At 38.0% G+C, this 15,058-nt stretch overlaps 1 protein-coding gene across 2 annotated transcripts in view; it reads left to right on the top strand.

Moving 5' to 3' along the window:
- The window catches only part of SPATA16 (spermatogenesis associated 16), a 167,128-nt gene that overhangs the window by 133,781 nt on the left and 18,289 nt on the right, over positions 1 to 15,058 (top strand). The window contains exons 8-9 of one of the 2 annotated variants that reach the window (XM_025190471.2): positions 7,318 to 7,460; positions 12,349 to 12,429. In XM_025190471.2, the coding sequence (XP_025046256.1) occupies positions 7,318 to 7,460; positions 12,349 to 12,429 (224 nt within the window). Of the gene's footprint in view, positions 1 to 7,295; positions 7,461 to 12,348; positions 12,430 to 15,058 lie in introns of both variants that reach the window. The other variant, XM_025190469.2, reaches the window with a different exon arrangement.

Raw genomic sequence — 15,058 nt, 5'->3', positions numbered from 1 at the left:
CTGCAATTTAAGCCCATTGCTTCTTGATCTATCCTCTGAGGACAAGATGAACAAGTTTTCTCCCTCCTCCTTATGACACCCTTTTAGATACCTGAAAACGGCTATCATGTCCCCTCCTCAGTCTTCTCTTTTCTAAACTAAACAAACCCAAATCTTTTGGCCTTCCTTCATAGGTCATGTTCTCTAGACCTTTAATCATTCTTGTTACTCTTCTCTGGACCCTCTCCAATTTCTCCACATCTTTCTTGAAATGTGGTGCCCAGAACTGGACACAATACTCCAACTGAGGCCTAACTAGTGCCGAGTAGAGTGAAAGAATGACTCCTCGTGTCTTGCTCACAACACACCTGTTAATGCATCCCAGAATCATGTTTGCTTTTTTGCAACAGCATCACACTGCTGACTCATATTCAGCTTGTGGTCCACTATAACCCCTAGATCCCTTTCTGCCTCAAGGAATTCTAATAGATTACTGAGACAGGATTTCCCTTTACAGAAGCCATATTGAATCTTCCCCATCAAATCATGTTCATCTATGTATCTGATAATTCTGTTCTTTACTGTAGTTTCAACCAATTTGCCCAGCACTGAATTTAGGTTTACTGGCCTGTAATTCCTAGGATCACATCTGGAGCTTTTTAAAAAAATTATCTTCACATTAGCTATCCTTTAGTCATTTGGTATGGGGGTTGATTTAAGCAGTAGATGCATACTAGAATTAGTAGTTCTGCAATTTTATCTTTGAGTTCCCTCAGAACTCTTGGATGGATAGAATCTGGCCCTTATTATTGTATGATATATCAATTTATTCCAAGAACTCCTCTATTAACAATTAATTCTGGGATAGTTCATCAGATTTGAGACCTAAAAAGAATGGCTCATTTTGGACCCAAGTATGTTTCCATAAGGTTTTTAATGAAGGCCTTAGAGAAAAGGAGATAGCATTACATACTTAAGAGACAGAATCTGAAACCCAGATTAAAGAATGTCAGGGAAAGAAAACTTTCTCTACAGGAATCTTGTTTCCCCATTTCCAGTCTATCCTGGAAATGAATTTGCAGAAACAAGGCTAGATAGTCTAAATAAAAATTTCACATTTGGTATATGAAATAAAATAGAAAAGATGCAATCAACCAATCTAGGAGACAAGATCAGGGAAATATGAGGTAGTGTTATTTGAGTGTATGAAGCAGATATTCAACTTGTGTGAATTGGCATAGCTCCATTGACTTAAATAGAGCAATGCCAATTTACTATAGTTATGGATCTAGCCCTGTGATTTTAAAATGATTGCTCTCGCTGAGATGGATACCTGCTGAGGAACCCCAAAGTAAATGTGGGGTTCTCCTGTCCATATTGAAATCAGGGGCAAAACTTTCATTCACTTCAGCAAAACTAGGATTTCAATTATGGAGTTTTGATGAGACCTCTCTGAATGCCACTTAACTTTACAAAAAGCAGAATTTAAAGTGGACTGGGTGAGATATATTCATATAGATGCTAAACCAGCAGCCAATTTACCAAGAAGTCATGTATGGGGGATTTGCTAGAAGAAAGAAAAATCTGAGACAAAGCTAATTATCAATGATTTAGAACCAGCAGCTACCAGTCTTGCACAAAATTATAAAGAAGCAGACATATATTATTGGGAGGGAAAACTCTTTTCCTTTCCTTCATTCTTCTTTGCGCAGAATGATCCTGACAACATAGCATCCCTGCCCAAAAAATCAGATTACAAAGCAATTGTGACAGATTCCCATACTGTTCCAACTCACCATTGTGCTTGTTCTAGACACAATAGTACAGAGTAAGGTCTATTCTGCTAGCCCTAATTAAAGCCTCGTTTGAGACATAACTAAAACTGGACCATTCTGTTTGCTTGAAACTATTCCAAGTTTTTCTTGAAGCCATAATTGAAGTTTCTGAGCTATTTTCTGTGCTGTGTCCTTGGTGGTAAAACATCTTAGTGCTAAAACAGAGCTAATTAACCAATAGCAGCAGTTCTAAATATAAATCAATCCCTTCAGATGGGCCTCACAGTAACTTGGAGTTAATTATGCAATTCATTCAAGCTTTGCTGTTTGTAAATCGTGGAGTTAGTTCTAAATAGATGCAGAAAAAACACTGTGCTCCCAATTGTGATAGTCTTACTTGCTTTGAATAGTAGTACCTGCTACCCCACAGAGTCTTCCTGAAATCAGTGAGACTGTTTGCATAACCTGGTAAGACTGAGAATGAATAAGGATTCCACTCTCTAGTAGTAACTTCATCTGGTAATAAAAATTCTTTAAATCTAAACTTCCAGACATTTGCACCAGGCTCACCCCTTGGGTTTTTGAGTGTCTGCCTTTTCCTGCACCTGCGGAAATTTTCCTGATGATCCAAAGGGAGAAGAAGCAGATTGTTATGCTATTGCTCTTGTCTATGTCTACCTTGCTTTGGGGCCATTCTATATTTATGTGATAGGGTGCTACATAACATGACTAAATTGGGCCATTTGATATATAAATCCCTTAATGGGTTCCACAGCAAGACATACAGAAATAAAACTCACTGGAATAAACTTGGAATAAAATATGCAATTTGAGCTACACAAATTGCATACCTTATTTCAAATCTAATTTGAAATAGCTTATTTTGGAATTTGGCACGTCTAGCATGCCAGTGTGCTATCTAGAGCCATCCCTTAACCCTCATGCAACAAGATTTACTAGGATGGCAAAATAGTACGCCTGTTATTTCAAAAAATATTTTGCAATAACGGATGGCTTGTGTAGATGCCAGGTACCTCCGGTATCCCAAAATAGCCATGCAGTGTAGACATACCCTTAGGGAACAAATTGCTTTTCTGTATGTTTTTATTTCTGCAATGGTGTTTATTATAAGCAGATTCCAGGGTATGTTATCTAGAATATCATGAGGGCAGTTAAGAACTGTGATGACAAATTTCAGCAGACTGTTCCAGCTCACCATTGGGCTTGTTTGCAATGCACAGAATCATTCACATGAGACGTTATGCTCATAAGAAGAACATGGGATTTTTTTAGGGGAAGAGGCAATATACTGTATTTATTGAGAATACAAAATAAAGAGCATATGCATTCATTGGCACACACAATACACCTATTCTGTTGATGTTAGCTACCAGTCTATTGCTCCCACCAACCTAGCGGCCAGCTATGTGGAATGAGAGGGAGGAGCCGGGTTTCTCTTGGTCCAGTTCTCCAGTCTTAGCAGGACAAAGATCCAAAGAACTATGCAAGACACCCCATCATTTATAGGAATTCCTTCTCATACAAATCTATGGATTTTGCTGCTCTATATTGTCATCAGTCACTTTACAACATACGTTTACCTGGAAATTGTTTTCATTGTTGTTTAAAATCAACCTGCTCATGACTTTTCTAAGTTGCCACATCCTGGTTTTGATGGGATTTGTTATCTTCACATGATGGAAGTGCTTGCTTCAAACTTCAGGGTCATCAATCTGTCCCTTATTTGTCCCAAATACAATGGGCTCATTTGATAATTTCTTTGCGCCCCCAAGTCTCCAACCTCTCCTCTGACCATCTGCCTGCTCCTCTGGCCTTCAGACTAATCTCTTTTGAAACAAACACATTCTTCACCCACACATACAAAAACTACGCAGTTGCTTCATGCAAGAAAGGATTACATAGTGGCTTTTGTAAATACAGATCTCGCACAAAATATTCAAAGATTAAAGATTTCTATTACAAATTCTTCCATAATACAAAAACATTCTTACATTCTTAAATTAAAGAAGCAAACAATCCTAAGGGTAAAAGGTTGATAATAGTGAGTCACAAGACCTTCTGGTCTGTTCCTGCTTTAATATTAATAACAAACACAAGCACTCTATTTAATGCATCTTTACCAATGGCAATAGGCTGTTCCTTTCTGCTGTTAAGAAAAGATGGCTGGCAAGGTACACATAGGCATATTACACTGCATAAGGCTACATTTGAGCTACATGGCTACATCTGTCCTTCCAGCAGACCACCCAAGATTTCACTACTTTTTCTGTGGATGGGCATCCCCCACCTGTCTAAATGCAGGGGGAGCTTTCGTGAGATTTCTCTTTTAGCTGCAGGTTGCTGTGGGTTATCTCTGGGGAGGGAGCAATCTGGCCCAGAGTAACTTTGTCCCTTGACTTCAGTGAGACATTACATGGGAGTGAGGGCTGCAGGGTAAGGTCCAACAATTGTTAATTTTACTTTTCTTTTTATTCCATGTGGGGCCTAGGTGCATTTGAAAGGATAAAGCGCTGTGATTTGTCTGCCAGTTAATGTTTTAGTCCCTTATTGCATTCCTATTGAAAATACATTTTCAACCCTTATGATGAATGTGTTGGTTCTATTTCTTAGACGTTTAACTCTTCCCTCTATTAAACTGACCACTTAATTTCCCTTAAAGCCTCCAAGATTGCTGTTTACTTAACCTCCACTGTACCTGTAGAGACAGTTTCAGCTTCATCCTTAGTCACATTATTATATTTTTACTGCAGCTTAGTATCCCCTTGAACTCCACTATAGTTCATGTAATTCTCATCATCTGGTTCATATCCTTGTGAAGTCTTTTGTGCCAGCAGCAGTTATTTACACTCTTCCTTTATTTTTCATTATCACTGAAACACAACTCCTGACAATGTTCAACCTGTTATAATTCTTTTAAAAATATCCTGCTGTAGGTTATTTATTTATTTACTACTGGCCAACTATAAACTTCAAGAACATTGTTTTGTCCATTGAGCACATGCTGGCTTAGGCATCAAGTATGTTTTCTTTGGCTGCATGATATGTTCCCATATTTCTCTGGCAAAGCAAGATCACTAAGAGCAATTTCATTTCCTTCCCACCCCCCTTTCCTTTTATAATAATTGGAGAAACACACGCCCTCTGACCCCATGCCTCAAGACAGCATGAGTCAGCCAAATAAAGAAGCATTTTCAACCTCTTCCTTAGATGAAGAGTCAATTCACACTGTCATTTCTTATCATTTACCTGTAGTGGGAGGTAGATTTGTTTTCAAGATGCCAGACAACAACTTTCTGCTGCAACTAAAATATTATTTGACTTGCTTTCAATTGTTACGCGTTGAGAAATTCTCTCTCACTCTTGTTGGTTGATTGCTCTGATCTACATTGCCACAATGATACAAATCTTATCCTTGGTTGGCATTCTAATTATTCTAATTCATTTCTTGAGGGTTTAGAAAGCGGGTAGAAGAGGATGAGCGGGCTAAGAGCTGGACTCTCCTCTTTCTCCCTCCACCCCCAAGAATCTGATCTAAAGTTCATTGAAGATAATGGGACTTAAGCACCTTTCTAAAATTAAGCAGATTTTAGCTTAAGTGGTTTGCTAAATAGGGATGGACTTCAGTGCATGATTAAACATTTTGCTAAGTTGGAGCCTAAATGATCATTCTGTTTGTTCATGGGGAGGAGTAACAAGCATGGCTTGTTACCAAATCCCCCTACACAGAAATTTGGTTCAGTGGAGTTATAGAGTAGATGCACCCACGGGGTATATACCTCTCTGCTTCAGTGCTCCTATCTACCAGGGGCTGGGTTGAACTGCTGGGGTTACCGGCTTTGTGGTGCATATAAGACAGCATCATTTCTCTTCCATTAGATCTCTGGTGGTTTCTTTTATAGTTTTGTAGTTTTATGAGTAGGAGTTAAGGAAATCTCTGGAGAGATGAAGGGATAATTTGATAGTAATTGCATAATTGCCCATCTTTCTTTTATGATTAGACCTGAAGATCCTGCTTTCTAACTGGGACTCCATTCTTTCCCCCATAATAGAGAAAAAAATTATGGGCAAAGTTAATTACATGCACAAATGCTTATTTTTAGGAGCCTAGTTATTAGAAATGGTCAAAAATGAAAACATAATAGTTAACAAAAGTCACCTTTGTTTCCATTTCACAGATTTTGAAAGGGACCCTTTATTATTTTTTTCAATTTTTTGTGAAATTTTATAAATGTTATAAATTTTTGTGAAATTTTTATACCAAAAATTGTAACAAAACCATTATCAGGATTCTTATCAAAATCTTCCATTTACTGAAAATTCAAGTTTTGATAAATAACAATTGCAATAATCATTTGAGTATTTTTAATTAAAGCATCAATTAAAAATATATCAAACTTTTGGGAAATACCAGCAGTTAAAAGACAAGATTTTTGCAAAAAAGCCTAATTTCATTTTAAAAAATTCAAACAGTTCACAAACTTTCTGACTGGACCCATGACATTGCTAGGTATCTAACTAGATGCAACTGCAATTTTGCCACTATGTATAATTGTGGAAACAAAAATCTGCCAAAACTATTAGAAGCTGCTTGAAAGTCTAGTCCGACATTTTTAATTTCCATCTCTTAAATAAGTGCTCTGATTTTCAGGGATGCTGAGTGCCCATAGCTCCCACTAAAAATGCATGCCCTTCTAATCACTGATTGTTTGCTTTCATAAAACCTGTTGAGGAGATATTTCCACTCCTTTGAAAACCTCTTGTTCAACCTTCCTCAAGAAAATACTTGACTATGCTCTAAAGATTTGATTTTAAAATGTATTTAGGCACCTAATATGATTTTTCAAATATACTGAAGTAGATTAGGTGCCATGGGACGTAGGCAACAAGGCACTTTTGAAAATCCCAGTAGGCACTTATCTGGATCTGTAGGCACTTTTTTCAACCTGGCCCTAAGATTCTAATCCTGAAAAGACTTGGGCATGTGCTGAAATGTAAGCGTATGACTAAGCTGCTTATGTGCATCAAGTTACCCATTGCCTAAGTACCTGGAGGATCAGAGTCCAACTCTGCAACTTTCTGGTATTTAAGGTCAGGTTTTGAATTTTCTTTGCTTGTGAACATGCAGTAGATTTATGCATTACAGGTTTTCTCAATCTCTTTGCTGAAACATTAAAAGCAAGGGATAAAAGCCAGACAATATTTTAACAAAGAGGATTATGGAAAAGCCTTTTCTAAGTGATGACAAAAAAAATCACATTAATATTGGCTATCTGCAGTCTCCCCTTTCCCATCTGTTTTAAGCTATGCATTTCTTTTTCTAGTACTACTAGAGATTGTGTAAAGGATGTCTTTTTATATATAAGATTTTAAAAAGCTTTATCTTAAAGGTGTTGTATTCCTCTTTGGTTACAGTACTACCAGTATGAATATATATGATGATAAACCCTGACATAAATCTCAGGAGAGAAGTAGGTTTTCTGTGGCTCTCTTCTAACCCATTTGCTTTTGCTGAGAGGATAGGAGAGTTTCTCTGCATGTTCAGGTGTGATAGAGAAGTTGCAGTACGCCAGCCTCCTCTGTCGCTTGCAGCGAGTCAAGGAACAGTCCCAAGTGATTAATCAAGCGATGGCTGAGCTAGCAACCATCCCCTATCTACAGGACATCAGTCAGCAGGATGCTGAATTGGTAAGTATTTATTTTTAATCCTTGTTTTGGTTTTGTAGGCAGAGAGCCAAGAGGAGAAAAAAAAACCATTGCAATGCAATTTATCCTGGAACTCAATTTTTAATGCACAGAGAACTTGGAATAGTTTTGAAAGCCTCACTACAGCATTTTGTCAGAGGCTAAGTGCCTGGAAGAATAACTTCTGTTCAACCAGTCAGAATCATTTGCACTTGCATTTTAAACATGTTTTCCCTTCCCCTCACCCTCTGAAAATATCCTATAAATGATTGCAATTATTTGATGGTGATGTGTTAAAACGTCAAGCACTGTAGCTGGATGAAACAAAAGAGGCAGAATGGTCTAGTGGTTAGAGTACTGGAGGGGAATTCAGAAGATTTCTGTCTCTGGCTCTGTCACAGAATTGATTGTGACGTTGGGAAAATCACTTTGCCCTTCTGTGCTTCAGTTTCTTTGTGTGTAAAATGAGGATATTAACACTCACAGGGGTGCTGTGAAACTGAATTCATTAATGTTTTTAACCGATTTAATATCCACAGTGGAAAGTGTTATAGCAGTTCAAGCATTGCCAGTATTGTATAGGATGAAGATTGTTTTATTCAACCACCTGCATGTTTGAAATATTTTAGTCCTCTTATTTAGGCAAAACAAATCTCTTTCATGATTTGCATGAATGAGGATTAAATGATCCTTACGCCCTACATTTATTTTTTGCTCAGATGATCCAAATCCTGGTCTACCAAAGCTTCTTGAATTTCCTAAGGCCAGTACCCTGAGGTTTGACTGCAGTCCTGCAAAGCTCCTAAGCTCTGTAGCTCTGAAGCTTCTTGGAGTAGTTAGCCATAGAGAAGTTGATCAATTGCCTATGGCTGTGGGAGGTAGTTCCCAGATTTTGAAGTCTGTACTCAAGATAAAGGGAAACCTCATTGCAGAGAAAATAGTTGATTAAAAGACACCATCCTTTTGGAAAGAGTTTCCTAGTATTAGAACCTCATTTCCTCATTTTTTAAGGATGAGTACAGGAATATCTTGAGTTACTGATGCATTTGTCAGCACAGACTTTCTCCAGAGCACTATATTTTTATGATATCACAGCTCAGGCGCATGCTATTAAAATGTTGCCTAAATCTACTCACAACAGCTTTTCTCCATCTGTGAGCTTGACCTTCCTAAGAATCTTTTTGAAGCTAGATTCCAGAAAGCCTCAGGAAAACAAGAACCTGGAAAATCTTTTTCTTTTTTTTTTTTGGCATAGGTCTTTGCAGAACAAGAGCCCATTACTGAATATTCAATGATGAACTTATAACATTCAGCAGGAAATTACTTGTTTGTCTAGTCTGTAGTATAGATAATTTAAAAGGAGAGGAAAAATTAACAAATTGCCCTGTCCACAATATTAAAATGTACTTACAATTGTCTTTATTTCCCAGACATTTTTTGCACTCTCAACTTCTCCAGGACTTTGTCTGACTTATTATTTTTAACTGTTTACATGAACAGAGGCTAACTTCCTTTGGGCTGGAATGTTACAGCAAAGTTTGAATATCTCTCAGTTAGGACACACAATTATGCAGTTACTCCTGCCAAGTGTCCTGGTTATTTCAATGGGAAGCTACATGGAAGAGACTATACAAGCAACAGTTATTGATTGCAGGATTGGGGTCTCAAAGACTGAAACAATATCCATTTGAGTTAACAGAAAAAATCCTGTTGGTTTTGCTTAATCCTTCATTCCCTTTCATAGGAATATGGCTGGATTTTTGGTATCTTTACATCAGGATTATAATAGGACAAAACATGTTCCCATTTGCACCTATGTAAGTGAGTGGAAATACTCTGGATTTACAATGGTGCAATTGAAATTAGATTTAGCCCAAGACTAGTTTCAGATTTACTGGCAGGAAAGTGCTAAACCTGCCATATGTTTATTATTATGTACAGTATAAGGAGTATAAAGAAAAAACTCTAGAATTACAGCACTGTGCCATTTCCCACAGATACAGTAAAGGACCTGGGGGCGTCGCAGATATAAACTCCTTTATGAAACTACTGAACCATATAAATTCACAGAGTCCTAAAATATGGCATAGAGAATCTCGGCTCAGGAATTTTTTAAATTACTGTTAATTCATAAAATCGGTAAAAAAAGGGGAGACTTCAGTCAATCTGAGCTGTCAAATGCAAACAACAATCAATAAAGCCCTTCCAGGGGTTTTGTGGTTTCACGTTTGCATTTCCAAAAATCAAAGACCAAAGCAGTCTGCAAAGGGGAATTCCATTCTCATGAAAAACTTTGCTTTTTAAGAAAACCTGTCCATTCCAAAATGGGATAAAATGTCACAAATATGACATTTTTCACATGAAGCTATTTCCAGAAAACTTTTGTTTCTGGAGAACCAAAGCAGATTTTTCAGCTTGCTGGCTGCCTTCCTGGAATGCTTGTGTCAGGTTCACTTTCTCCAAAAAAGAAGAAAGAGGAAACGACAGGAGCCTTCCAGAGCAATAGCCAAGAGCTGTTGTTTGCATTTTGGAAACTGAGGGGAAATTTAAATTTTTCAGCAAAAATGAAATTTTGCAAAAAAGATATTGTCTGTTAGAAAACTGTTCCACAGAACATTCCCCGAAAGCTGTTAACTCTGCTCCTGTTAAAGTCAATGGCAGAACTTGTTTTGGGGGGTAGGGATCCACAGATTCTCATGTGAAAGAGTTCAATATTTGTTTTCTGCAAATATTTAGATCAGTAAGATTCTGTCCAATGGATGCTTTTTAAAATGTAATACCAAAGAGAAGTGAATGTGACCAAAGAAACCCTCATTTAGAGATTCACAGGTGTATTCATGGAGAAGATTTTGCATTATTTCCCCGCCACTGAAGCATGGGAAGGAATTTTAACTGAAAAAACGTGCATGTTGAGGCGTACTTCTGTAAGATTAAGAATTATAAAGCTACTGCTCAGATTGCAAGACAACTTTCCCTTACCTTGCTCTATTGAGCCTAAACATCACTGATCCTATATGTCATCTGACTACATACTCATATTGGCTACATCTACACTGGCCCCTTTTCCGGAAGGGGCATGTAAATTTCACCAGTCGTCGTAGGGAAATCTGCGGGGGATTTAAATATCCCCCGCGGCATTTAAATAAAAATGTCCGCCGCTTTTTTCCGGCTTTTAAAAAAGCCGGAAAAGAGCGTCTACACTGGCCCCGATCCTCCGGAAAAAGCGCCCTTCAAAGTAGGAATAAGAGCCTCCGGAAAAGGGCGCTTTTTCCGGAGGATCGGGGCCAGTGTAGACGCTCTTTTCCGGCTTTTTTAAAAGCCGGAAAAAAGCGGCGGACATTTTTATTTAAATGCCGCGGGGGATATTTAAATCCCCCGCGGATTTCCCTACGACGACTGGTGAAATTTACATGCCCCTTCCGGAAAAGGGGCCAGTGTAGACGAGCCCATTAAGTCCCCGCATTACTGTGTACACAAAGGTTAGCAACTGAGAATGCTCACCTGAATCTTCTGGATCTTAATTCTGAATTCCTTTATATGTGTGGTGGGAAGGGAATTATACCCAATACTTGAAGAAACTGGACATTATATGAGTTTATGTGAATTTCCAGAGTAACAATAAATAATGTTACAATTTTTTGAAGAGATGGTAAACCTCATGTTCCCAGCCTTAAGCTGATTTCTAAAACTATGTTTAGAGTGCAGCTCTTTTCCAAGATACTGGAGATATCCCAGAAGAGCTATGCATCATCCAAGGAATGTATCCACTTTTCCAAAAAAGTTTTTGGAAAAGCGGACACATTCTTTCGCCATCCCTGTAAACCTCATTTCACGAGGAAGAAGGGATGGCTGGAAAGAGAAGGTTTTCCTGAAATGTGGTGCCGTGTAGACGTGCCAAATTTCGGAAAAGCCTCTTTCAAAAGAAAAGCGGAAAAAGGTTCGCAAATTGGGTATCTTTTTCCAACTTTTTTTTGTTGTGTAGACCTATCCCATCTGAAGGTTTTAGGAAGAGACCTAATGTGGTGAGTTTGGGGGGGGGGGCGATATCCAACATCTGCCTCATATGAGGTTTCTAGCACTCTCTCTGTAGCTTCTGGTGCTGGCCACTGCTGGAGACAGAGAGCAGGACTAGATGAAATATGAGCTTGATCCAGACTGTCAGTTCTTATATATCTACATTATTTAAATGCAAATAAAAATGTATTTTTGAAAATGTTCTAGAGGAGTATCCCAAATGAGACAATGCCATAACCACACTGAATTCTGGTCTAAGCCTCTAGCACTGAATACTGGTTATCAAGCATCTATCAATATATGTTTTAATGGCTTACTCTAGGAATAGCCTGCCTTGTTTTTTATGCTCTGTTATGCTGAGTGATGGGAAGGCTCTGTCACAGGAAAAGGATAATAAAAGAAGGCAAATGAGCTTCATACTTTGAGATACAGTAAAAACACCACAGCTTTAACACTGTCCTCTAGTGAGGTTTTACACCCTGTCTTAAATTATGATACATTAGCCTCGGAAGAAAAGACAAAAAAGCATTTCTGTAATACATAGACTATCTTGGAGAATTAAATAATAAAATATGGAGACTTTATTCTTTACAACCCAAAACTGGCTTTACAAAACATAAACATTTAGTGCGTTAAAACCTATAGGCTTAACTACAAATTTTCCAGTGGAATTTTCCCTATTGTTAAGTATTTTATAGTCACAATAATACAGTGTAATGGCTGAAGCGAAGATGAGGTGGCAGCGCTCATTGTATGAAAGATGAGTAATAAAATCATCAGTGTACAAATGATTTTTTAATTAGGTTTTAATCTGTGTATTTAGAGAAGTTATTTCTGTGTGAATTCCACACTGATAATTTTTATCTTGGCGCCACAGCTGCAGTCGCTAATGGCAGATGCCATGGACACCCTTGAAGGAAGAAGTGATAAAGAACGTGTGTGGAATAAAATTCAGAAGGTAAAACTTGCAGCTGAAGACAGCAGAATATTCTGTTTCTCAGGGAGTGAGTGTCCATCTTGGGTCCCATTCGTTCAAATGGCGAAAACAAAAATTGGTGCTATTATGAGCCCAACCTTTTGTTTTGGGATTTATTAATGCACAGACAGCTAGCCATTTATTTATTTTTGCCTTAGCACATTCATATGCTTGGCCTTTGACAGCATTAACAGTTTTACATGACCATCATCTGGGGAAGCAGTTTGAATAGCGTGGGTTTGATTATTATTCTCCTTTTCTACCATTTGGGATATTCTTTTAGCTGTTCCCCATTATGGATAAAATCCAGCCCAGATTAGAGAACACATACAAGACTCTATGCACTAATTTATACTTCATTGAAATCTTACTGAAAAGCTTGAGTGAGGCTTAGGTGATATGAGGCTAACTGGGTGTGCAGTGCCTTTCTTGGAACCTCTGCTTTGGTCAATATCACCTGTAAGAGTTTTAAGAAGGACACACGGGTTAATTTTTCTCTATATAATAAATAATGGCCTGCCTGTGAAACAAGGATACTTTATATTGACACAAAGCCTTTCACCTCAAAATACTTGACAATTGTACACGTACAGCACTGGTTAAATACCACCACCTGTGAGAAAGGGAATGATAGCACAGGTAAGGGGAAATTTTGCTCAAGGTTCATAGCAGAGTATCATGGGATCTTCAGCACCTCAGACAGACAGATGGGACTTAGCATAGCAAATTGTCTCTCTCTCAGAAAAATGAAGGGCAGAAGACTTCAGTTTGAATTTCACCAGGTCCTAAACATGTGGTTCCAATGACTTGAGGAGCTAGAATCTGGTCTCAGTTACATCAGTGCAAACTCTAATCCTAAATCTTTTGACTCACTGTACGTCAGAGATTAGGGGGGCTCAGGCTAGTAGATTGTGTGCGGTTCAGTCCTTCAGTAGGGGGCTGGATCTCGGCAAGCTGGGGGCCATATCCAGCCACCGGGTCTGAGGTTCCCCACCCTGAGTTAAGGGATTAAGAAATCCATGCAGGTTTGCAGAAATGTTGGTGCTCTCAGAATGCCAAAAGCCCAGCCCCTCCTTCAAAGATTCTCCATCCCCTAAGGCTGTGCTGCTGGTCATGGGAGTGGGGAGCCCCATGGCTGTTAAATCACCCAGAGGCAGCAGGCAGGCCAGGGACTGAGAGGGGTAGTGGTTGTGGGGTTGGCAGGAAGGACTGGAGGAGATACCCACCACAAACTTTGCTGGAGCCAGGACCCAGGCCAGGAATATTCCTGGTGCCTGGGCATTTCAGGCCCATATATCTCATTGCCTGTGGTTCCATGCTCTCTCATCCCAACAGAGCTATAGTGGCTTGTGGTATCACCTATATCCCCAGACAGCCTCCATTGCATGCTATTAAATCCAGTTTGTTTATTTCTGCCTATTGCAGTGATCTGGGTCTCTTTTTGAAATTCTAAAAATTGTAAACAAGGCAAAATATTTCTAACTTAACCCAAATATAACAGAGAAGTTTGAAAGTGTTCAAACAGATGTTTCTGGAGGAAAACAAAGCGATTTAGTCACTTCCAGAATCAATCATTTCAACTAAAACAGTTAAAATTCCCAGAATATGTTGTGTTTGAATGTAGTTTTAACAAAAACTAATTATTTATTGTTTAGATGAGATCAGTGATTCATGATGACTTTTTTCAAAGCACAGGATTGTTTTCAAAATGCGACCACAGGGGCGGGTTCCAAATGTTTTTCAAAGATAGCTAGAATCATAAACAGATGTCTTTTTGTCATATTTATTAGAAAAGTGAATAGATAAAAAAAAGTCATGATATTCACTACAGCTGTTGATTGATCACAGTTAACAAATGCAATTAACTAAAAAAATTAATTGTGATTTTAAAAAATGAATCATGATTAATTGCAGTTTTAACAATCACTGTTAAAGAATAGACGATCAATTGAAATGTATTAAATATTTTGAATGTTTTTCTACATTTTCAAATACATGTATTTCAGTGACAGCACAGAATATAAAATGTGTGGTGCTCTTTGTATGGTTATTTTACTATAATTATTTGCATTCTAAAAATGATACAAGAAATAGTATTTTTCAGTTCACCTCTTACAAGTATTGTAGTTCAATCTCTTTATTGTGAAAGGGCAACTTACAAATGTAGATATATTTTTGTTGCTTAGCTGATCTCAGAACAATGCAAAACTTTATAGCCTATAAGTCCATTCAGTATTACTTTTTGTTTAACCAATCACTAAGACAAACAAGTTTGTTTACATTACAGATGATAATGCTGACTGCTTCTTATTTATAGTGCCACCTGAAAGTGAGAACAGGCATTCACATAGCACTTTTATATCCATCATTGCATGGTATTTACATGTTGGATATGCTAAACATTCTTATACTCCTTCATGTTTAGGCTGCCATTCTGAAGGACATGCTTTCATGCTGATGATGCTTGGTAAAAAACAATGAAATAATTACATTTGTGACTTATCTGCTTGGGGAGAATAGTATTGTGGTTTCCCCCATACTTTAAGGAAATTGGCTTATGACTATGTACATGCTTAACTGAAAGATACCATATGCAAATCAGGTCATGTAA

This window comes from Pelodiscus sinensis, chromosome 10, assembly GCF_049634645.1.
Source record: "Pelodiscus sinensis isolate JC-2024 chromosome 10, ASM4963464v1, whole genome shotgun sequence".
In the NCBI taxonomy this organism is placed as follows: domain Eukaryota; kingdom Metazoa; phylum Chordata; order Testudines; family Trionychidae; genus Pelodiscus; species Pelodiscus sinensis.
This window is presented reverse-complemented; position numbering and strand designations above follow the sequence as displayed.